This window comes from Primulina huaijiensis, unplaced genomic scaffold (genome assembly GCF_012295235.1).
Source record: "Primulina huaijiensis isolate GDHJ02 unplaced genomic scaffold, ASM1229523v2 scaffold11459, whole genome shotgun sequence".
NCBI lineage: Eukaryota > Viridiplantae > Streptophyta > Magnoliopsida > Lamiales > Gesneriaceae > Primulina > Primulina huaijiensis.
The window spans coordinates 359,926-384,132 of NW_027342351.1; the positions used below are offsets into that span (position 1 = coordinate 359,926).

The following is a 24,207-nucleotide window of genomic DNA, read 5'->3' on the forward strand; positions in this document are numbered from 1 at the left end:
TTTTAATTCTTTCATTGTCATTTACGTCTTTTCAAGCGCGCAAGTACCTGTGGGTAATCCTTTACCTCGATGTATGTTTCTTTAATTCTTTCATTTCCAGGGTAAAATGAAAATAATGGTATTATTGATGAATATGTGAGCAATTCAATTAAATTAACCGAGCTAACGTGGGTCCGGGCAACCTATATGGAAGACCGATTCGAAATGGTCTAAAGTTAAAGACAAAGTTAATTAAATAGCGAGCCTACTGAGGATGATTTATAGGGGCTGAATTCATTAAACTTGGTATGAAACAAAAAAATCGTGACCCGATGTGAACATAGGAGACTAAAATCGGTCACTCTTAACATGAACTACAAATTAGTAATCACCTTGTGTTATATATACACGCGTCTGTGTGTGTGTAAACAGAGTCGCTAAATTAACCTAGTGTCCAAAACGTATCCCAGCACATCTGAAATGCACCTCAACAAATAATCAACAGTAATGTAACTCTATAAAGTACAACCCGACGTTATGAAGTACAAAACCTACAGTAATCCTGTTCTATTCCTTCAATTTGAAAATTTTGAGATCAGCTTATCAACATGAATGATAGCATCACCAATGCAGGGGCGAACGGCGGGTTGAGGCTGCAACATCCATGTTACAAACTGGTGTAGTGCCTCTGGATACGGAGGATTAGGTCCACTCGGCCATTTTATTTGGACATTTACAATGGCCAATTGCAAGCTCCCACCGGATTCTCCGAGTGCAAATTCAAATGGAGATACACCATACCTACAAAATTCATTCATATATAAAGCAAAAGACCAAAGAGAATTGCAGACACCACAAGTTGGTAGAAACCCTACAAGGCCATAATAAAGAAACTGCGCATTTTGGATCCTTTGTAGCGATATAAGAATAAAGAAACTAAGAGGAGATGAGAGGTGCCCCTAAACTAGACAACTTTGTTACAAGATAGATTGTATGCAACTCGGTTAACATAAAAGCAACCTAGCCTTGTCGATGAAGTAACCCAAATGTCTTAGGGAAGTTAATTCTCCCACATAAATGTTGCATTTGTTATATCTATTTCCTCAGCAGCATCCACATATCCAATTTTGAGCACCTTCTTGAACTTAAAGCAATACATTTTAAGATTGGCTCATAATCTCTTTTCACAATGCTAAATTAAAGACCTTCACTCGTATTACATTGTAATAATCTTCTTAAGATATTAATATCTTTCAAATTCTCTGGGAAATTGGGAATACAACCAAAATTTGATCCTCTACAGTTGTGGCACAAAGATCAAGATCATGGTGGTTACTCAATGAGCATAGCTCACGAAAAGGTGACATTATGTTTCTTCAAAAACAAGATGAAAAGTTCCCATGACATGAAGGAAACATTCTTACATGATTGCAAACAAAGTGCAGCCTAATGACCAGATATCAGTTCTCTCGTCAATGTCTGCTTGGCTAGGACAATCCCATAATTCAGGAGCACGGAAAGGAGCTGAACAATGCTCAGATGCCCATTCCTATGTAACAAACAAACACAGATCAAATCAAAATATTCACATTAACCACACAAAAACTGGCCGACATGCAAACCTGGTACATTGAGATAGCTTGACAAATTAAATATGAAGAATATCTCTCTCCCACTCTGGCACCTTTCTGAGCTCTCCCACTCTCCCTTCATTTCAAACTTCATACAATAACTTTTTCTTGCTTACCAATTGCGTTCTCCTTTTATCTTTCTACCAAGTGGAACTGCTATTTTCAAGTTTGATAGTTATTTTCAATTTCATACTTCAAATCATACGGTACAACTTATTGCAAAACTGTTATGATTGTTGTCTAATTCTGGGTGGTATTAATGTCTGATAAGCAGTTGAGATTACCAATGACCTCGCCATTTTAACAATTCAATTATTAATTTGGGCTTTTTTGGCACAAAGCTAGTGATATAAAGCCATGAAATATATAAAGTTCTAATAGGAACCTGCAGTTGTAGTGCTTCTGAACGAGAACGAATTTGTTTTCTCGCAGGACGAGCACTTCCAAAGTCCATTAATATTGCTATAGGTGACTTTCCTTTCCTGTGTGTCAAAAGGACATTGCCAGGTTTGATATCATTATGGGAATATGGAGGATCAAAACTGTGCATATGGTCAAGTCCTGCACAAAGCTGATTAACGGTTTCTTCAGTTATTCTCATTATCCTTGAGCAAGAAAGTAGATTAGAACAATAATTTGCTGCTCAGGAAACCGCCCACAATAGTCACCATAAAATCCATAAAAGGCAGTAGAATTTCACTTCAAAATTTGTGTTTACGATAAATATACACATATAGCATTGTTTAAAGGAGGCAGACATTGGGACATACCACAAAAGCATTTTCATCCTTTAAGACAAGCATAAACTTAAGCAGCTATGCCGATATATAGAAAAACACTACAGCCATTGCTAAAGACATGTAAGGAAGTATTTTGATTTAAAAATAGCAGTTTAAGTTTGTGTACCTATGTAGCATATTGACACAAGACTTAACCATACGTGCAGCACAAAAATAAAAATTCACTAGAAAATTAGTGCCACTAGTGTCATCGCAATATAGAACCACTTGGAATTATACACTGGAAATGTTGCTTCAGACATATCCTTTGAAGCAAAGTGAATAGATCTTTACCAATCATGAGTCAACTGTCAATAGGCACTAGGCACCATGAACAACTCATGTGCATTATTTGTACATTTTGCCAGCACAGTTCAACAAACCCACAAGGTAGGAGCAATTTCATTACCTACCTGGCGAAATATTTGAAGTACGTCTGAGGTAGAAAAGAACTCTTTCTTAACTTTCATAGCTTTGGCATTGTCCAATAATGTTCCATCTACATGGACGGGAAACAATAAGTATGCTTCATTCTTCCATGATTGATCTTGTGTAACCTGGCCGGTCAAAAAAGAGATTTTGATAAATAACCAATCTGATGAGGATAAATGAACTTAGTATGCACAAACTACTAGCAAGTTTAAGTAGACATCCAAAATAAAATTCAACGACAACGTTCCTCTATCCCTTGAACAAGCAATCATTAAAGGTCGCAAACCAGAGCTTATGCATGTTGTACTTCAGAAAATCTTAGCTGGACTTCTACTAATTGACTTTTCGAAACAATTTGTTTGATTTTACGTATGCTTTTTGGGCTGTTCATAATTTCATCAATACAAAATAGAAGTCTGCCTCTTTAACCTGTGATGGCTCAAGACTCAATGATAAAAAAGAAAAGAGCACATCTTCAAAAGATTGCAGCTTTTCTTCACAAAATGATGTGCTAATTAACCATACAATCACCCTCATTGTGTGAAACAACAAATATAAGCAGCACACTTCATCACTGCACATTTTTCCCCTAGAGCATCTATAGGTACCAATTCCATGGCACAGACCCAGACAAGTGCAAACCTCTTAATACAAAATTAAACACACAATATTACTGGTTGTGAAAGAATAAACATAAGACTTGAGAAAAAATGATTACAGAGATATTACCTTGACTGGGATGATTGCATGATCAAGAAGAGGAAGTAGATTGCGGTGGCTAAACAAAGATGAAACACGAATTTCCTCTCTCACCAACTCCAGTTGTTCATTGTTTTGAACGAGAACTTTCTTGATCGCATATGTTCCATCATCTGCAAATAGAAATGATTCAGAAGAGTACCAACCAGGTAATTACATAGTCCTATCAGGCTCAAAATGACCATTTTCAAAAACACAGAAAAAACCAATAAAAATGTTAGCAATTTCCTGATTTGTATGATTTCCTTTCTCCCTTGCCCTGCAACCATTTTGACATGACAAGAAAGCTTTCCAGCAGATCAATTTTGCAAAAAGGCAGAGTGATCCTTAAAACAATCCTCATCTGCTTCTTTCTGTTTGAAGTTTTTGCTAGCACCTTGTTAAGATGCATTTAACTAATTTATTTAGTAAGAGTACTTTGGGGTCCCATTTCATCTCTATTCCATTTGAAGTTTTTGCCACCACCTTGCTAAGATGCATTTAGCTAATTTATTTAGCAAATTTCATCTCTATTCTATGTTGATGACAAACCTCTATACATTTAAAGCCAACTTTTGACACAACGTGACAACAATCAGAACTCGGAACCACAAATCAAAAAACAAGGAAAAAAAACGTTGATCATGTAATTCAAAACCCGCGAATCAATTAATCCCAAATTGACAGATCCTGACTACAAATAGGTAAAATACGCATAACAGAACAAACACACAATTCAATCACGGATCAGTGAGTACCAGAGATGTGAGAAGAGTCCTTGATCTTCTTGGCAATGCCAGTGCTCGAAGGATCAGAAAGAACCTCCTTGACAAGAAAAACGTACGCGAAACCACCTTCCCCCAGCTGCCTCACGATCCTGAAACGGTTCTCGTTGATCCACACATCTCCTCCACCATTAACGGCGTCGTATAAGGCGTTCAAACCCGAGAACGAGCAACCCATGTCTCCTGCTTTTAGCTAAGCGACAATTTCCCAAATCCTCACTCAAAAGCAACCCCAAAGAGAGAGACAGAGACTGCAATTTTCTGCGGAGAATCAATGAATGATCAAGAAATGAGAGATGTGACTTCTTTTCCATTGTCTAATTACCTAAGCAATTTAATTTTTTTTATTAAGTTCTCCCGAATATTTACATGTGAGACAGGTCAATATTATCGATATTCACAATAAAAAATAATATTTTTAGCATAAAAAATAATATTTTTTCGTGGATGACTCAAATAAGATATCATTCTCACAAAATACGACCCGTAAGGCCATCTCACACAAATTTTTACCATTTTTTAGCTATCTAGTGTGTGTGTGAAACTAATTGAGTATTTGAATTAAATTTATCAAATTAAATTTTCTTATCAACTTAGATACAATTTTATTTTATTTATAAAAAATTCGTTATCGAATATTTTTTTTTTATCTTAATACTTTGTAGTTTCATTTAATTTTTTTGATATGATTTGAGTTATAAGATGAATTATCAGGGTGGATGATGTATCTAATAATCTAAGTAGCCGTGCACGTATTTAGTTGAAGCCTGAGTTAATGTGTTCTGGCTTGAACTTTGCTCGAATCTTTATACGTACACAAATAAATATATATGTATGTAAATTTATAAGGCTTAAATAAATCTTTCACCTCATTGTCGCAAAAATTTTTAGACAATCTTTCACCTCATTGTCGCAAAAAAGATATTAGTTTATGACATTTCATTGTTTCATTCAATATTTGATTTACACAGAATCAGAGTTGTATATTCACTAGCTTATATTAAAACATTTCATTTTGATTGGCTGTCCTGCGCTCTACTTGGGCAGTACACTGTGTTTGAAATAGACTTAGAGACATATAAACCAGGTGGGACTTGTACATATAAATTTTAAATTGGAATGAGTAATGTATAAACTGTTTATTGGAGAGGGTGATGTTATCCCTTTTCAGTTCATTGAAAACTATGTTTTAATAGCTAAACCAAATATCAGCTGTCATCTGAGCATAGGGATTTTGAATACATCTGCCATAGGATCAATGTGAATAGTGTGTTATCACCTAGAGTTCGAGTATATGTTGAGATTTTAACTCAAATTAATTTCCAAGTTATGATTGGATTTTTATTGTTCCTGGGAATCCAACCAGCACATCACCTTGGTTTGCTACCGTTGCAATAATTTCGCATTTAACTGGAAATTGTGACTTAATAATGACAACCTGACTCTGTGTGATGAAGGAAGTCTGGGTAGGCATCTTCGCAATCGACATCAATAGGGGATTTTGCCAACAGTCCTAAAACGCAGCTTGTGACAGTTGCTAAGAAGCCTCCTACTCATGTTAAGTTACCTTCAGTGGAGCTGGATCTTTTGAACTGGTTGCTCATTAAGTGTCTCATTTCAGCATCCCTTCCCACGACTACTTCATCAGAGAAGTGCCTCACAAATGCATTTAAATTTCTTAATCCATCTGCTGAATTTTGGCCAGCGGAAAATTCCAAAAAGTTCTCTTTAAAATTTTCAGGAGCATGCAAGAAGAGGTGAGGTTAATGGTGGAACAGGTTCCTCCAACGGTTTCTGTCTCTCTTGATTTCTGGACTTCCTACGAACAACTGTACATGGGCATTACATGCCAATGGATTTATGAAAACTGGTTCTTCAAGAAAGTTCTCCTTGATATTTATCACATTCCAAGTCCTGTGGGGGGCCTGAAATTTATTATGTTCTATTCAAAGTTCTGAAGCTTTACAATATAGAGTCTAAAATTCTCTCTTGTACCCACGATAATAGTCCTAGTGCTTTGTAAGCATGCCATACATTAAAAGATGATATGGACAGTCAGAAAGTGGCTCACTTTTGCTATATCCCTTGTGCTGCTCATACTCTGAATTCAATAATAAATGATGGAATAAGCACTACGAAATCTGTAATTTTGAAGATTAGGGAGTTTGTGCTGAACTGAATTCATCAAAGGAAATCTCTGATGATTTTGTGCAATTTACTATGGCATACCAAGAAGGGAACTGGAAGTTTCCTCTTGATGCCTCGGCTAGGTGAAGTGGGAGTTACCAGATGCTTGATATTGCATTCAAGGTATATACTGTGTCTTCTTAATCAATGGAAACTGAATTCAGTGGCACCTTTAGATTGATAACCTTAGAATAAGCAAGAGAACTACAAAAGAAATTTGTTTAGTTCAATGATGTCCTCCTCACTTTCTTTGTTCCTTATTATTGTAGTTCAGTGATGTTGTCCTCTCAATTTCATTTGTTCCTTACTGTTTAGTCTTAATTTTATGGTCAGATAACTGTTTAATTATATAGTTATTCTGACTTTTAGAGGGATCTGGCGAGAAGCTACCGCGAACTGTTCTTTTGTGAGGTACTAGTGCTACTAACTATGCCAGAGTTGAGGTACTAATCTGGGGTCACAAAAACTTGCAAAAATGGCCTCCATTCTTATTCTTGCCTGTCTAATTGTTATTAAGATTTGTAATGCGTATAAGCTCAAGTACTAAATTCATCTGGTTGGCTCCTTTTTAGCAAGTGAGTAGAGCTGGATGATGTAGCGCTTTGGATAATATTACCCGTATTCATAAACTTAAAATTTCAAGAACTTTAATCAGTTTTGCTGAACAATGTTGAATTTATAGTCCTAAGAGAACCGGTTCTTCTGAAATACAAAATTTCTTGATGAATAGAGAGCTGAAGAATATCCTTTGAGGACTAATTTTCATTAAGGGACTTTTTTTTTTCAGGCTGTTAAATCAGTGGAAACTGTTATCAGGAAGTATTTGGAGCAACTGGGTTGTAGGTTGCTGCTGAATTCGGCCTAGACAAATGTGGTTAAAATTATGCATAAATATCTAGAACCCTTTTATAAGACCATTAATAATATATGCACAAATAAAGAACTGACCATTGGACTGGTTCTCTTCTTCACACAGAATATTTCTGAGACGGTCGCATTATGCAAAGACTGCAGGCAAAGCCCTGCCTGATTCGCTTAAGAGCGGCTGCTGAAGAAATGTGCATCGAAGCACAAAATGACAGTGACCAGCAATGTATTCATATACATGACCGCAGTTCTTGATCCACGGATAAAACTTGAGCTCGTTCCCGAAAGCCTCAACTCAAAAAGCTATATGGAGGAGACAAGAAATCATTTCATTAGAAAATATTCCAGTCGATATTTTCCGTCGATTCCAAATCCATAAAATACACAACAGCTGGAAATCGATGGGAGCGTTTCTTTTGCTGAGGAAATTGCTCGTAAGAAATGAAGGGCTACAAATGAGCTTACCCAGTATTTATCCTAGCAACCTGCTCCAATACAAACAGATGTACTCGATTGGTGGAAGTTGAATAGTCCAAGATATCCAAGGTTATCTTTAATGGCTTGAGATTTCTTGGCAGTGCAATCAACCGCCTTGCCTCCTGAAGACATTTTGTAGTAGGGGCGACGAAATTTATCAGCAGAAGTTCTCTATACCCCACCGTGATACACAAGCTTTGCTAGATCATGATTCGACGGACCGCTCATAAAATGGATATAGTGGAGTGGGAATGGCTACCTCTTCTCCATAGCTCCGTGTTCTTCAAAGTTTTATGTACAAAATGGAATGTGATGGGCCAAAATCCGGTGGGGGTATCACCATTATCTTGACATGAATCGGTTCATAGACAATGGAACGGGCACTATTTGTGTACAGAACGAAAAATGCTGATGAAAATCAAGTGTATCTATCTATATTTATAAATTTTTGTATATCACTCATAATACAAAAATTATGAAAAAACTATTAATTAGAAAATAACAAATATTATTAAGTTTAGATAATAATTGCACCAGTGTAAATACGCAAATCATATTAAGTATTGATTACGAAATATATAATTGCTCTGACGTCGTCTAATGCAATAATGAATTGTGAGGGACCGTGCACCTGACTACATTTAATTAACAAACAACCACAACTAGTCAATTGGTATCATATCTTTTTAATATAAGTAATTAGCCTGAATGTCTTGGATCCGTGACTTGGGGAGACATGAACTCTAATGCCAGTAATGGAGAGCTATGTGAATAAGTGTTCATGGACTATGAGAAATGTAATCGCAAACCCGAAAAAAATAGTTATCACGTGCCTTACATTAACGTCGGTGACCACTCCATAAAATCATCATAGAATTATCATAAATTGCGAGGATCTCTACTGAGACAACCACGATGATAATTCACAATATAAAATTGTTTGTTCTAAAAAATGTTCGAGTTGGTGAAATAGTTGAGTGTTTGATATATGATTATGAGTTTGATTTCCACTATCAACTCGTTCTCAAACGAGCTCGTCATATCAAACATGCCAAATGTGATTTACTCGACTAACTTAGTTTACAGATTCAAAGATTTACCCGATGTACATTGAAAGATAACAGTTACGTGTTCTTATATCATAAAAAAAAAAAAGGATAAAAATTGACTATGAACCAATATTTGACTATGCAGATAACGTGCTACACTAGTATTTGCTCCAACAACACATAATTGTTTAAAATTGCACCCTAAGAACCAATATGCATAATTATATATCCTAAGATAGCATAAAAATTTTACATGGTAAGAAATGATCACAAAATAAGTCGGGCAGTAAGCATATGGTCCCAAATATGGATCCCACTGCCAGCCACAATTCACAAGGGAATCAAGAGCCATAATGTTTATACATTAATGGAGAGAAGAAAAGAACAAAAACCAAAAGTTTGTCCTTCGATTCCCTCCAAATCTAAGTTTTTTTTTTCTTGGGATAAAATCACACATTCAAAATCATCACTTTTGAAAATCTTGAAAATGAACCACTGATGCCCATCGTTTTTCAACCCCACAAGAAAACAAGTCCTGAAAATGCAAGCATCACGGAAGATGTGATGCTTTTTCGAAGTTGAGTATTTCCGCCATCGTTGACATCAGTGTTGAATCCCGAAGGGCTCAATCCATTGTTCGACCCTCCTAATACCCCATTGGGCGAGGTTGTTACAAGAGGCGAGCCACCATTCGTCGTGGTCACGGGTGTCACCGAGGTAGCACTACACAAATGAACAGATAATTGGTCTCGTACATAAGTCACATACCATGTGCATGAACGTGAAACACAGATCCATATTCAGATATAATTCACTACTGATGTATAAGTAAATGAGATGTCATTCCACTCTTGGCTACACCCAGTGGCATGGACCGGCCATGTGCTCGCGAATCATTTCCGAGTCGCTAATCGACCAAGTTATTTCAATGCTAGAACTTATTGAGGAAAAAGAAGGATATTCAATCGAATTCATGTTCATCCCATATCTTCTATTCAAGCTATAAATCAACAACTTCATAAAAATCCAGCACAATTATGGGACCCAAATGGTTGATCTATCATCTATCCAACCCATGTTTTTCTTTGTACCCGTTTAGATTGGGGGGAAAAACCCACACGAATATCAATGCATGTCCATTTACAATAATGTCAATTGGTCACTGGACATTTAACCACCACAACTTTTTTGACCAAGCTACTCCAGAGTTAATGGTATATAAATAAAAAAATATAAATAAATAAAGTGGGTAACCTTCAACCATTTAATGGAGCACAATTCTCAAATGAGTCAAAACTACCATCAACTCATACCTAGACCTTTACTAAATCGGCCACAATGTCTTGGTATCTGTGAATACATCATGCAATATATAACCGGTCCACGATTTTGTTTTTCAATTAAAATTATAGTAATTTATTTCCCACAAAAAAATATAGGATTCGGTGATATTTCATGTAAGGACAAATGCAAATTTTCATCTACACTATAAATGTTTTTCCCGACAACTCATATATCAGTTAACTAAAACCGGTTATTTTGAGTATTTCTATCTTCTGCTATAAAAAGTGGGTTTTGAAAACCAAGACAGAATATACAGAATGAAGTGTCGTAATCACAAAATTGACACCACACCACATTTAACCGTATGGTGTAATAACATTTAATCGATTTTGTACTATACGTAAGAATCTCCTCATAACATACATATTTCCAAAATGTTCAAAAGTAATTACCTTGCAGTAGCAGGATACGTACAGCCAGCTGTACCTGTAAATCCAGCCAAACAATAGAGATAACCGACACAAACAAAAAAGAAAATCTTAAGCCAGATCTAGTTGTCCAATGCCATCATTTCCCGAAAAAATTTATGGGCTTTTCTTATTTTCAATGTATGATATTTCCATCACATATATTTCTCTACTTTTCAGCTTTATTTATCCTATCAAGATTGCATTTCGAACATTCTTTTCCATGTAAAACAATATATATAATGATATACAACGGTGGGAAATGATGAGTGATTTTAGTGTCAAGTGGGTTAATAGTACTCACTGGGGTCAGAATTGATGAGTATAGCAGTGCCTGTGAAGTCACATGCACCCGGAGCTTGTCGATTTCTTTGGAAGTAACTGTTCACTGCATAGCTGCAATGAGCCCTAACATTGTTAGGGTTGAAACAGGGTCCATTTTGATGGGTCGGGCCGCAATCCGCCCCAGCTCCACATGCATAGTCCAGAGTCTTTTGCAGAACTGCGTCACTAATCCCATCTCTGCAAATGCACCAAGTGGCGCCTACAATGAAAATTAACATGTTTTCTTTTCAAAAATAAAATAAAGTTTTTATTCTTCTTTTCTTTTTTTAAAGGGGGAAGGAAAGGAAAGGAAAGAGAAAATCTTGAAACTTGGTCCTACGATTTGGGAGGTTTAATTAGTTCCACTTCTCAAGCTTCAGTAAGGGAAAAAATAAAATAAAAAAAAAGAAGAAGAAGTTGCCATATTTGAGAAAAACATGAGTATCTTTCCCGTACATAGAAAGAACAAGTTACATTGAAGGAAAGTAACAGATCTTGCTGAGAAAACTCCATTTACAAGAAATGGAAGGTGATAAAGAAAGTGAAAAATCTTACTTGAATAGCCAGCCATGGCCAAGAAGAGCACCATGAACACTAAACCAGCCATGAATAACTGAAGGGCCGGGGGTATATCAACACAATGGCGCGGCGTAGAAGAAGATAAGAAACGCAGTTTGAGGAGAAAAAGATTGAAGTTGGAAAACAAGAAGAGAATTTGGTGAATGCGTAGAGAGACAGCAAAAATTTATGAGAGAAACCAGACTGGTGACTAGTGTCGGTTGGCGAGAGTCGACTGAAGTATATACCGGCCGTGTTTTTTGTTGTGTTCAGTCTAATATCATATTTTCACATAAAACGTACCACATTTTCATATGAATTGTACCATAATTTGTATGACATAGTATCATAATTTTGTGGGTAGAGAATGAACCCAAAGAAATGTTTTGATTGAGAATTTTTCACCAAATTCTCAATATAAATCTAATATATATTTAATTTTATCTCTGTTATTTTACAAAGTAACAATTATCTTTAATTTTTAAAATATATAAACTGTTTTTTGTCCTTAAAATCAAATATCGATCAATAGGAACTCACAGACTTTGATAAAAAAAAAAAAATTTTATTCTAATTGAATTACACTTCATTTAAAAAGTTATCGTTAATAAAATTATTTTCTGTATTAAAATGTAATATTTATATATAACACATCACACGTAAAAAATTAATACCGACACATATATCATCATATCTGTAATACAATTATGATAAGACTGATATAAAGTTATGATTAATGATAGAGAATGAACCTAAATTCATGGTAAATGCATACATTTTGAAAATAATTAATTGATGGTAATCATTAAACGTATATTTTAAATTTAAGAAAAATTATATGATTAATAATAATAATAACAGCAGCAACAATCTTATTACTTCAATTTGGCTCTCTATTTTGTCCATTTTCTTGTAATTTGTATCGTTTCATCCACATTCTTTTCCAGCATAATACCTAAAAACATATCTTGAATTGAAATTTAGGCTTTGGACTTGAAGCCACAAAGTACATTGTTTCCTAGATTTTGAATTTTACCAAACTTTATCTCAATGAATTATTGAAAGCCAAGTAGCAAATTATCTGACCAAATTACTTAACCCAATTGGCAAATTTATACGTAGTCCTCCACCATATATATGACGATCGAGCATTTACAAAGCTCTTGATTAGAAACTAAAAATATATATAATTTCTTGAACATAGACTCCATGAGTCATGGAAGACGTACAAGAATCCATATGAATATTATTTCATGATTCGAAATAATGCATTCAATATTTTCTCGGCGTCCATCGGAACCGAGAAATTATATGATTATGAGATCCAAAAATGTAGCAAGGATGTGTGGCTTGAGTGCTTTTTCTGGAAATGTTAAACCATCTTTGCCCTTGTTATAAGTGGTCACCGATCGATCGAGGATGCCTTGGAACGGAAACTGTTTCGAACCAATATTCTTTATTCAGAGTCATCCACGAATTTGCAGCAAGTTCAACGAGCTTATTCAGAGCTGCTTCTTTTGCCACACCATATTGTTTCATATAGCAATCCACTGCAGTTAGATTTTCGCCATTAATCTTGTTCTCACGCTACAAAGTGAAGATGATCAAGGCTAAATATGAGTACACATACGTACAACTTGTCGTTTTTATACTATATATAATTAAGCGTTTTAAATCTATATTATGCTAGAATCTTGACTCTTAATTAATACATGTTTTTTATTTTTCAAAAATATCCTTGACAAACGACGTTGATCAAGACAATGATTAAGATACAGCAGTAGTGCATCTGTGATACATACTACTATGCATGGGAGACCAGAAATTAGGGTCATGCTGGTCTCCTATATCAAACCCCGATATCGAAGTATATGACATCTGACATTGTTTAACAATTAAACATTGAAACATTAAATTCATAGTACAATATACAATCAAATCAATTATTTTTATAAATAAACATTGTTTTTACAATGATACAACAAAATGCGAAATATGCGAAAAACGGATTACATAAGAACTAAAGCAGAACTAAAACATGACTTTGGGATTGATCATCACTAGTTGGGAATAAACCAATTTTTTGTCCGTGTCCTTCAACTTGTCGAAAACACCTGTTAAAAAGTGAGATTAACCGTTGATTATTTAATATATGTTGTAAATCTTCGATCAGTTATCATTATTTATGCAATAAATTGTCTTTTGTCAAAAACAGTTTCTATATATAATGCAAATATTTTTACTATAAAATCACATGGCTTGATGACTAATATATACGAATTAACAAAATCGATATCAGATTATAATTAAAGAGCCTACGACAAGGAATGTTGTGTCCATGTTGCCTAAACAACCGAAACAACAGCGCAGTATCGAATAAGTCATAGTTCTCCATTGCTTTAAAATTTGAACCAGAAGATTCTTGAAAAATCTGCTCCAGTTGTTCCTCAATATTCTCCTTCTCGAAGTGATAGGATAATCCCAAACGCTCGATATTGTCGATTAATACTATTTTATCTGTGGTTTTGCTTTCTTTAGCCATCACCATTTTCCTTACTTCTTCCCTTAACGCAGCAACAGATTCATCATACTTCACTTGTACCTATGAAATACATTCCCAATATGAGTACGTATTCATATATGGTTCCCCAACCCAACAATGAAGTGTTAAACCCCATAGTTTATTACAAAAATAACAGACAGACGCGAGGTAGGTAAATCAACAGAAAATTAAGGAAAAGCAGAAAGGTTCTGACAAAGATCACATATATACAATATTACCTCAGAGTACTCTTTATTATCAGACATGAAAAGATCACCCCACAAGCTAGGGAAACTCAGCGTAGCTTGGCGAATCTCATTCTTGGAATCAGAACCCTGGGAAGCCATCTCTTTGCTATAAACAAGTATGTTGTATTAAGCTGTGATTGTGGCAAATTATCAAAGAAACCAGCACTAATATTTATAGGCTGGCAATTTAAAGATAATGAAAAGCTGTTGACTCTAAAATTTGCTAGAGGAAAAAAATTGTAATCCAACAGCTTGTTACACGTAAATTATTGGAGTTGCACAAATATTGATTAATATTCACACTAATATTGCGATTTGGTTAGAAAAATATGTTTGAATTGGTTGACTTCTTTTATATCAACTTGGATTAATCATTGTCGTAAAAAAAAACAAAATTACTAAAAAAAACCCATTGAGTGATAATGTTTGGCGCATGCTTGGGCGCGGGGAATGACAAATATACCAATGAATTTTAACATCATTAAACTCAATATAAGTAAATATTTGTAAGCATAATTTAATATTTGGGTAAATTGTAGCATCCCTACGAAAACTTAAAAAAGCATAAATTTCTCTACATAGAATGAATAGTCTAAATTCTATGTTTTTTCAAGTCGGACGCAAAACTTCTAGAAAATGGGTGAATTTTAAAGAAATGATTCTGAGAGACCATTGATGTGAAAATTGCAATTTGGCTATTGCATAATTACTCATTTGCAATTTTGATAATCTATGTCATAAAGTACACTTTTAATATGTCATGTTTGTTTTTTTTTTCCTTCCAATTTTATTTTTTTTGTCAAACTAACCTTGTCATGACAGGGACGTATGCAGTATCAATTGTATCAGCTGTCTCGTGGAAAAATAGCTTAAAATTTCCAAAAATTATAGATACGATATTAAGACAGGGAAAATGATTGTTTCAGTCAACTAAAATGTTCAATATCATTTTTGCTCCATTAAGTTTTAAAAGTTTTGTTTTGGTATACTAACTTTTAATTTTCGACTATTTTGATTCAATTGTTGATGTGATATTGGAAAGATTTGTCGTCACTTTATTTCTTTAGTTTCTTGTGTTTTAGGAAGGCTCGTTTGCGTGATGAGCTAAGCTCTAATCCTTATCTTTAAGAATGTAAACATCTTATTCTTAAATTGACGAATTTTCTTTCTTTATACCTATTTTGCTTCGAAACAGAATCATAAAACAGTATAAAAGTCCATTAAATTTATGATTTCATTGGGACAAAAGGATCATCTTCCCCCATTAAATAGAACCAACCATTTATAATATTTCTTTCCTCGGATATATACGTTAAATTACAGCCAACTACTCCATGGCATGGCCTACATTTCCGCGTTTTGAAGACAACATTGTATTTAGAGTAATAGAAGTTTTTGAAAATTGTACAATTATGATTAATAAAATATAATTAACAGTTCGAGGGTTAATAGATGTTACAAAGAACAATCAAACTATCATGGGCTTGAGACAAGCCGCATGGGTTCGGCCTCTGTTCTAGCCCAAAGAGACATTGGGTCAGAGATTGCTCTGTTTGTTTCGTTGCTATATATATATGAGTTGGGCCTCTGTTCTAGCCCAAAGAGACATTGGGTCAGAGATTGCCCTGTGTGTTTCGTTGCTACCACCGTTTTATTATTATTTTTTTTTATATTTAATTAGATTTGGTTTTATTTGAGAAAATAGAAGTGTATCACGAGGATGGTTCCCTTCTAATCGTGTATATTTAGGAAACTTAATGTATTTTAAAATTTAAGGCCTCATTAATATATCTACAAGGCTTAATTTCTCAAGATAAACTATTTTCTTTCTGTAATATAAATCAAATCGATTTTATTTGTTTTTCATATAAAATAAAATATTTTTATTATATGTGACGTGGTAAACAAATAATGTTACTCAAAGGAAATAGATATGCGTGATCAATCAATTCAGATGGATAGTTAATTCTTCAATGTTTGTATAAGTAAATATTGAGAGTTGTTACATGCGTCACGAACATTAATATTAGAGACGTCGAGAGATATCAACCGATCCATTCCTCCAAGTTAAGCATTTCCAACTCTGTCAATGCAACAAATGGACTCTTGCCATCGACACACCATTCAGCACCCGATCTTCTAACGGAATCCAATCTAACAAGTTCAAGAATCTTCAGAGCAGGCAGTTTCCCAAGTTCACATTTTTCAGAGTTTTCCCAAGTGACTTCACTTAAATTAGTAAACGTAGAAGCAAACATTCAATTTGGGAACCATGATGTATATGAATGTTCAATGGAGTTCTTGTTTGTGCCCCTTGTCCAATAAAAATAAATGAGAGATTATTTGTCCCACAAATGAAGATATATGGGAATGTTTATTTTTCTAATTTTTATTAGCGCTAATATACTTGATATCTTTTATCTTTGTCTTCTTCTTTTTCTTTCTTAATTTATTTCTTAATAATAATAATGTAATTTTTATATTTTTATGAATTTTATTATTAACTCCGCCACCTAAAGTGAGGATTGCCTTAATTTGCGCGATATAATTTTAATATTTTATTTACAATATTCTTTAAAATAAACAAACCTGCTTCTTTTACAAGAAAAGCCCACGAGCCCTGGAAAGCCCCCACTTAAGGCCTTTATATTTCGACACGTGTCAATCAAAAAATATTCGAGTGTCTCTTTTTCTCCGGACATGTCACGGAGTCTCCAAAATAATAATAAATAAATAAAATAAACAAATAGCAGGAAACAGGATACAAATTATCACACCTTTAATCCGAGGTGATATTGCTCACTTTCTAGTTTGATTGATTATTGGGAGGAATCTCGCAGTTTTTCTCCTGTTCCTAGGGTATGTTTAAACTGCGGCGAATTTGATCTCGCGGTAAAGTGCAAGTTTGGCTGTTCATTTTCGCACCTTTTTGTTTCTTCTATTACTAACAATTGTTTTTTGTCCGAGTTCCGTTGTTTTGATGCTATCCTTGTGTCTATGATGTCAGGAATTTTCCCTTTTTTTTGGTTTCTATTATGTGCTTGAACTGATCTCCGTGCCTGTCTGTCGTCCGCTGGCAAACTGCGTTGTGATTTCCCTTGCCTTGGTGGTTGTTTTGATTTACTTTGCTTCGGGTTGTGAGGTTCACAGCAGTTTAAAATTCTTGTAAGTGGGATTTATAAGATTCTTTATTTACTGAAAGTTGAATTATCATAATTGGTGTGCTGTGCTAAAATTTGTGTGATACCATTTTTCTTGGGGGCCATGCAATTATGTGAGAGACTTGAGAATTATTTTTACTTGGCCGAAACCAGGATTTATAGGATTTCTAAACTTGCTTATTATGAAGATAATTGCATTATCGAGAGTTAGTAAGTTTGCGACTTGTGTTTCAGCCTAATGTTTCTTTAGCAACTCTGAGCCATTTTCTGTGACCATCCTGTTCTTTGGTTTTGTAAGGATTCACCCCAAAAGGATAAAAGGAAAAAAAAGAGAGAATTAAAGATGTTAATCATATTCATGCTGCTCATCTGTTGTTCAAGTTTTTTACATTCCACTTTCCCTGTGCCATTGTTGTTTTGGAATCTCTTACTCTGTCAGTACAGAGTGACACTACTAGTATAAAGTGGTTCAATCTTTGTTAAATCATGAATCGACTCTAATTGTTGGTGTCGTAATAAAGTCTCTCTAATTTTGTTTTCTGAAAGAAAGTTCCTGATTATATTTTGTACTTGATAAATAACCATTTTTGAGGATGACTATGTCAACTGTTGGTACATTGCTTCGCAGAAGTACAATCTAATTCGTGGAGATACTGTCTTATGTTCTCCGTGACGTATGGAAGCCTGTGATAGTTATTGCTGTAACAAGGTTTTGTTCTAGAGAACTATGGTTCTTCATTATCTCATTCTTGCAACATTGGGTATGAGTGGGATTCATACATTGGATTTTAAACTGTCATACTACTTACACAGGTGAATGAAACAGTCAGATCCTGTTTCACATTTATTACTATTGATACTTGTGGCAAATAAATGTTAAGTGCTAAAGTCTAAACATGGGCATAATTGTTGGTGATATATTTTAAAGACTTTGAATTTTTTATGTGGCTTAGAGGCCATGTGTGCTTATTGTTGATTATCTAACTGTGGTAGTTCTGATGGTAGACACTTTCCTATTTCAATTCGTGCCACAAGTTTTTATTTTTTTTTATTTCCTGTAGGATTGCATTTATGCATTTTCCTGGTAACACGTGCTCTAATTTAAAGGTGTTTGCACATTCGTGTCCTCACAGTAAGGAATTTTGCTAGAGTTCGTCAAAGATCGAAGAGTGATCAACGTCGAAACATTGTCTTTCTATTCATCTCCAGAGAGGGTATCTTGGTAATGTCGTTAAGTGGCTGTATCAAAGAGTACAGGGGAATTTATTTGATGTCAATGTACGAGATATAACATGTTGCAGTTTCCAGCAGGTGGTAGGCATATGGTTAATATTGAGATGTAGGACTACAGTGCTCGTTTTCTTAACCTTGCATAAGATTCTAGCATTGCCTTATAGATGAGTTTTTTATCATTTACTTGTGAATGGAATGTGGAAACGTAGATTTAAAGAAATGGATGAGTACAGGGATTCTGACACTCTTCGTCCGAGTTGGATTAGCAAAAACTCAGCTGAAATGCCAGAATCTCATCTATTTATTTTATCATGCTTCGTTGCCGGTTTGATCGGAATATTGACTATCTTTTTTGCGGCTTTTCAATGGAGAAGAAATATTAATATAAGTTGGATGAAGGCCATAGCAAGATCAAAGAAAAACCCAAAAGCCAAGAACAAAGTTCCACTGGCTGCGCATACGTGGAGTTCGGAATCTGTGGCTCGAGGAAAAAGTTTAAACTGCTGCGTATGCTTCAAGTCTGTGCCACCATCTCAGGCTCTTAGCCCTATGGTGGATTCAGATAGCTCCATTCATTGTTGCGGCACATGTGGTACAGCTGCTCATTTGAGCTGCATCTCAAATGTACTCAAGGACTGCAAATGTGTGTCAATGCTTGGTTTTGACCATGTGATGCATCAGTGGGCAGTGCGATGGACCGAGGTGACAGATCAACCTGACGAGTCTTCCTTTTGTAGCTACTGTGAGGAGACATGCAGTGGTTCTTTTCTTGGGGGATCCCCAATCTGGTGTTGCATGTGGTGTCAACGTATATTGCATGTTGACTGCCATGGTAGTATGTTTAATGAAACTGGTGATTTTTGCGACCTTGGTCCTTTCAGAAGACTTATCCTATCACCTCTGTATGTTAAGCAATTGAATCACAGTACTCACGGATTTCTCAGTTCTATTACGCATGGAGCCAATGAAATCGCATCTTCTGTACGTGCTACCATCAGAAGTCAGAGCAAGAAGCATAAACATAGAAATGAGATCTCTCCTGCTGTAGGTGATAATTGTAATATGAATGAGCATTCATCCACAGAAAGCACTGCTGAGACCAGTCAAAAGGTTAATGGTTCTCACGGTCTTGAAGAAAACTGTAATGGCAGTACAAATGCAGAGGGAGCGGATCAGCAACAAAAAGAAGAAGCAAAAAGGGTGGATAAGACTCCCAGTTTTAAGAGAAGCTCATCAATTAATCAGAATGATGAACCTCTTCAGTTAGGAATGAGTCAGAGATATGAACTGATTGATTTACCTCCAGATGTCAGGCCCTTGCTAGTTTTTTTAAATAAGAAGAGTGGAGCTCGACGAGGAGATGCTCTAAGGCAAAGGCTAAATATTATTTTAAATCCTGTGCAGGTAAGAACTGCTATATTAAATGCTTCTGATAACTGCTGAGTGCTGACATAGTCTTGAGCCAGTAATATTAGTTGACTCAGTATGTTCCTGTGGATACACTGTCTAAATGTAAATTTGCATCTCTTTTTTGCACCAAATGCATGTGAATATGAATAACAACTGTAAAATATTATTTATCTCAATTAGTATCTATTTTACTCTTGACGATAACAAATAAAAAACATGTATTAAATCTTATTTTTTCTTTTATGATTGCTAATAAACATCAAATCCTTGTTTAGTGGAATGTAGGTTTATTTTGTGATGTGTCTTGCTTTGTAAAACACTAAAACCTTGACAACAGAATCCATCAGTTTTTAGAAATGAGGTATCTTAGCATCGCTTGTTCCACAGGTGATAAATGTGGGGTTATAGTTGTGCATTTGACTATAAATCTTGTTAAGCAGCGTGGTTTTTTTTAATTTGTTTTTTTCCTTTGGCCAGTAATACAAGATTCATTGACTTTTCCTAAAACAGAATTACACAAAAGCAGAAACTTAATAAAGCTCATGTGTGTTTGTGTAATCTTTGAATAATTATGTTGCATATGTTTGGTTTGTGCGCCAGGAAAAAAATTATATGCATTATTCATGTGCATAGAGGTGTATGATCAACAGAAATTCTGGTATCGAATTAATGTGAATTGTATTTATCTCTACCTACTCTCTAGTTTAAACTGATCCGTCTTTTAAATGGGTTCAACTTAGGTTTTTGAATTAAGCTCAACACAGGGGCCAGAAGCTGGTCTTTATTTGTTTAGAAGGGTGCCCCATTTCCGTGTCCTTGTCTGTGGAGGAGATGGTACTGTTGGCTGGGTTTTGAATGCCATAGACAAACAAAATTTTGTTTCTCCTCCACCAATAGCTATTCTTCCTGCTGGAACGGGAAATGATTTGGCTCGAGTACTTTCTTGGGGTGCTGGCCTGGGTTCAGTTGAGAGGCAAGGAGGCCTGTTCACTCTTTTGCATGACATAGAACATGCTGCAGTTACCATTCTTGATCGATGGAGGGTATTGATCTCAAATCAGCAGGGAAAGGCACTCCAATCCCCAAAGTTTATGAATAACTATCTTGGTAGGTTCAGATATTCATTTTTTGCCACTTTTTGAACAGGGATATGTGTTCCTCCCTGACCCTCAAACAGTTTTTTGACATATTTAACGTGTCTTTCATGTAGCATGTATGCTGTTTGTTTTGACTAGCTCTCTGCCTGTTCTAACTGCTGAGCAAGGCCAAGGCTTTGTTTTTAATGCCACCAATTCATTGACTATTCTTAAAGTCTAAAATACTTTGTGGCTTCTTTTGTGTTTATGTAATTTGCTTAGAATGAACAGGGTAGTACCTTAGAAAATTTCAGAATGGTATAAGTGTGTAAAATGCACATGGGACAAGTATTGCTTCAGCACTTTTGGCAAGAACAAGCCACATGCACGGACAAGATTATCATCTCCTCTGGTCCTGTTTATTGTAGGGAAAAAACTATGTATACCTTTGATGAGGGATCTGGAAATTCATAAATAGTATAAAGCTACTTCATTTTTATGATAAGAGTATAAGACAAGGTTTCATCAGACAGTTCGATTGAAGTTAAAAGGTACTTGGTGAAACATGCTTTATTTTTTCACTTTTACATTTGTAGGGCGTCGTTTTAATCTCTTAATATATCGGCGACATGTTCTTTTTGGCATCTGCATGCACTATGAGTGGGGTTTTGTTGACAGATTAATCTTGATCGGTTTAATATTAACAATAATTCATTTAGTGGACATAGTACTAAGCTCAATAAATTTTTTTAGATGATGAGCAGTATCATTTGATCATGGCAATTTTTGTTGTAGGTGTTGGATGCGATGCGAAGGTTGCTCTAGAAATCCACAATTTGAGGGAAGAGAACCCAGATAAATTCTATAACCAGGTAACTGAGCTGATCTCTGAAAGTGTTTCTGCATTCCGGCGCCATCTGAAAATTGGACATTTGTTTTTGCTGAAGTTTTTATGCACATGCATATATCGTGTGCAAAGTTTGCTTCTATCTTTTTTTAAAATTATCTAAAACTGTTTTCTCGTGCTTCTATCTTTATGAGGATTATTTATGGTCATGCATAAATGCAGCATCCTTGTATAACACCAAACAATCGGCTTCATTTTTATGTTGATGGGTCTTTTTATTGTTCTTGTTCTTGTGGTTGTTATGGGCTATAACATTTTGAAAAGCAACAGTTGCTTTTTAGTTTTCAAGAAGGTATGGATAATATCCAGTTAAAGAATCATAGGTGGAGTCTATTCAGTTGCTAAAATGTAACCTGTGTGTCACGGCAATCACATGTCTATTATGCATCTCAACTGGTGCCCGTTGATGCCTCATGTAATTATTTTTTAGATTCGATCTTAATTTAAATTATTTCTAATAATTCATTTATTCCATAGGGGAACGAAGTCGCCTTTTTGTTTGTTGTACTGTGGTGCATAAAAATAACATTGTTTCAGTTTATGATCCTGTTCAACTATTTGAATCAAATAATGTAATTCAGAATTCCTGTAAAACTCTCTTTTTCTTCTAAAAGTTGCTGTGTATGCGAATTTTCTCTCACTCTTCTTGTATTTTAACTAAAATATGGTCAGTTCATGCAGTGTGAAGTACTTTTATTTCCATGTCTTTTGAAACATTTGAATGGTCCGATCTTAAAATATCCGGGAAAACTCCTATTATTTTTATTATTATTTATTTTTTAATTTTTTTTTCTTTGAACAAGAGAAAAATCTCTTGATCTCTGCAAAGAAGCTGATAAATATTGATAAATCAATTATTGTTGCAGTTCATGAATAAAGTTCTTTATGCAAGAGAGGGTGCCAAGAGTATCATGGATAGGACATTTGCTGACTTCCCTTGGCAAATAAGGGTGGAGGTTGATGGTGTTGAGGTTGAGGTTCCTGAGGTAGGTGCAATCAACATATTTATAGCGAAGAGTTCTATTATCTCACTGAACCATTTTTCCCTTCAAAGTTCATTCTCGATTTTGTCATTTGTTGCCACTGCAAGGTCGATTGTTTTTTTTTTTTTTTTTTTTTTTTTTTTTTTTTTTTTTTTNCATGAGTGCGAAGAGCTCATTGAATGTGTTATATTCGTTTGATTCATTTTAGGATGCAGAGGGTGTCCTTGTGGCTAATATTGGAAGCTACATGGGTGGTGTTGACTTGTGGCAGAATGAAGAGGAAAGCTACGATAATTTTGATCCTCAGTCTATGCATGACAAAGTGCTTGAGGTTGTAAGCATTTCGGGCACATGGCATCTGGGAACGTTGCAGGTATATTTGACTTTACCTTTATTAGTCCAGGCAATTATTATACTTGAGAAATTTTCTGTTCCAATGCAATGCTTTGGTCGGATGAATTTTAGAATCTGATCCCAAGAATGCCTAACATCGGTTGAAACATTTAGCACACCCACCCTGTTCTAATTTATTACGATCAGTGTTACAAAAGAGTACAACAAGGCAAATGATTCCTTTTTCGAGGATTTTACTGAATGAGCTCTACATGAATCTGAATGTGACATGCACGCACTCATGAATATTTTATCAGATTAATACGATTTTTACGTGTGTCAACAGGTTGGGCTGTCCAGAGCTCGCAGGCTTGCACAGGGGCAGTCGATTAAGATTCAGCTTTTTGCTGGTTTCCCCGTTCAAGTAGATGGAGAACCATGGTTCCAACAACCTTGTACACTAAGTGTCACGCATCATGGACAGGTATCCTGATTTCTCCATCACCCCCTCGACACAAACAACTTTTATAGTAAGATGAATAGAGATTAAATGAATGAATCTTATTATTGCCTCAGATTGCAACCTGATACCCTCCTGAATGCTGAAACCTTAGATATTGAATAAGCACGAGGCAAGCCACTATTGCACCCTCGTTGACCTATAAAGTTGGGTCTTGCGTTTTTTATTTTCTCCCAGGCCTTCATGCTCAAGAGAGCTGCAGAGGAACCACTCGGTCATGCGGCTGCAATTATTGCT

The 24,207-nt window shown here is 35.3% G+C and overlaps 3 protein-coding genes and 2 pseudogenes across 4 annotated transcripts; 3 read left to right on the top strand and 2 right to left on the bottom strand.

Moving 5' to 3' along the window:
* Positions 1 to 293: 293 nt before the first annotated feature.
* Positions 294 to 4,574, bottom strand: LOC140965676 (uncharacterized). Its single transcript, XM_073425824.1, has 6 exons — positions 4,318 to 4,574; positions 3,551 to 3,693; positions 2,803 to 2,946; positions 1,996 to 2,181; positions 1,404 to 1,528; positions 294 to 780 (listed from the first exon to the last, which is right to left on the bottom strand). Exons 1-6 carry the CDS (start codon positions 4,520 to 4,522, stop codon positions 555 to 557), a joined length of 1,029 nt encoding a protein of 342 aa, XP_073281925.1. The 5' UTR covers positions 4,523 to 4,574; the 3' UTR covers positions 294 to 554.
* Positions 4,575 to 5,470: 896 nt separating this feature from the next.
* LOC140965642 (zinc finger BED domain-containing protein RICESLEEPER 1-like) lies at positions 5,471 to 6,758 on the top strand (annotated as a pseudogene).
* A 248-nt stretch (positions 6,759 to 7,006) lies between these two features.
* Positions 7,007 to 8,232, top strand: LOC140965643 (zinc finger BED domain-containing protein DAYSLEEPER-like; annotated as a pseudogene).
* An 894-nt stretch (positions 8,233 to 9,126) lies between these two features.
* On the bottom strand, positions 9,127 to 11,778 carry LOC140965627 (PLASMODESMATA CALLOSE-BINDING PROTEIN 2-like). 2 transcript variants are annotated; one of them, XR_012173122.1, is made up of 5 exons: positions 11,555 to 11,778; positions 10,980 to 11,219; positions 10,661 to 10,694; positions 9,378 to 9,647; positions 9,127 to 9,346 (listed from the first exon to the last, which is right to left on the bottom strand). XR_012173122.1 is itself a non-coding variant. In XM_073425746.1 (4 exons), the coding sequence occupies exons 1-4, from the start codon at positions 11,604 to 11,606 to the stop codon at positions 9,437 to 9,439; spliced, it is 537 nt and encodes a 178-aa protein (XP_073281847.1). In that variant the 5' UTR covers positions 11,607 to 11,778; the 3' UTR covers positions 9,127 to 9,436. The 2 variants fall into 2 exon arrangements, 1 of the variants encoding a protein (XP_073281847.1); XM_073425746.1 differs by having other exon boundaries at positions 9,127 to 9,647.
* A 5,305-nt stretch (positions 11,779 to 17,083) lies between these two features.
* On the top strand, positions 17,084 to 24,189 carry LOC140965661 (diacylglycerol kinase 1-like). Its single transcript, XM_073425805.1, has 8 exons — positions 17,084 to 17,239; positions 18,570 to 20,145; positions 20,892 to 21,258; positions 22,023 to 22,099; positions 23,001 to 23,120; positions 23,326 to 23,490; positions 23,797 to 23,934; positions 24,027 to 24,189. The coding sequence occupies exons 2-8, from the start codon at positions 18,937 to 18,939 to the stop codon at positions 24,036 to 24,038; spliced, it is 2,088 nt and encodes a 695-aa protein (XP_073281906.1). The 5' UTR covers positions 17,084 to 17,239; positions 18,570 to 18,936; the 3' UTR covers positions 24,039 to 24,189.
* Positions 24,190 to 24,207: the final 18 nt, after the last annotated feature.

Bases quoted from the DNA above. Each gene is read 5' to 3' on its own strand.
- LOC140965676 (XM_073425824.1), bottom strand. From the start codon at position 4,522: ATGGGTTGCTCGTTCTCGGGTTTGAACGCCTTATACGACGCCGTTAAT. The intron at 2,182-2,802 runs GTAGGTAATGAA...ACCGTTAATCAG, and splicing joins TACTTCAAATATTTCGCCAG to CTTTGTGCAGGACTTGACCA. The intron at 1,529-1,995 runs GTTCCTATTAGA...TTTGTTACATAG, and splicing joins CAGAAGCACTACAACTGCAG to GAATGGGCATCTGAGCATTG.
- LOC140965627 (XM_073425746.1), bottom strand. From the start codon at position 11,606: ATGGCTGGTTTAGTGTTCATGGTGCTCTTCTTGGCCATGGCTGGCTAT. The intron at 11,220-11,554 runs GTAAGATTTTTC...TTTTCATTGTAG, and splicing joins GGCCATGGCTGGCTATTCAA to GCGCCACTTGGTGCATTTGC. The intron at 9,648-10,660 runs GTAATTACTTTT...TCATTTGTGTAG, and splicing joins ACGTATCCTGCTACTGCAAG to TGCTACCTCGGTGACACCCG.
- LOC140965661 (XM_073425805.1), top strand. From the start codon at position 18,937: ATGTGGAAACGTAGATTTAAAGAAATGGATGAGTACAGGGATTCTGAC. The intron at 21,259-22,022 runs GTAGGTTCAGAT...TTTTTGTTGTAG, and splicing joins GTTTATGAATAACTATCTTG to GTGTTGGATGCGATGCGAAG. The intron at 23,121-23,325 runs GTAGGTGCAATC...GATTCATTTTAG, and splicing joins TTGAGGTTGAGGTTCCTGAG to GATGCAGAGGGTGTCCTTGT.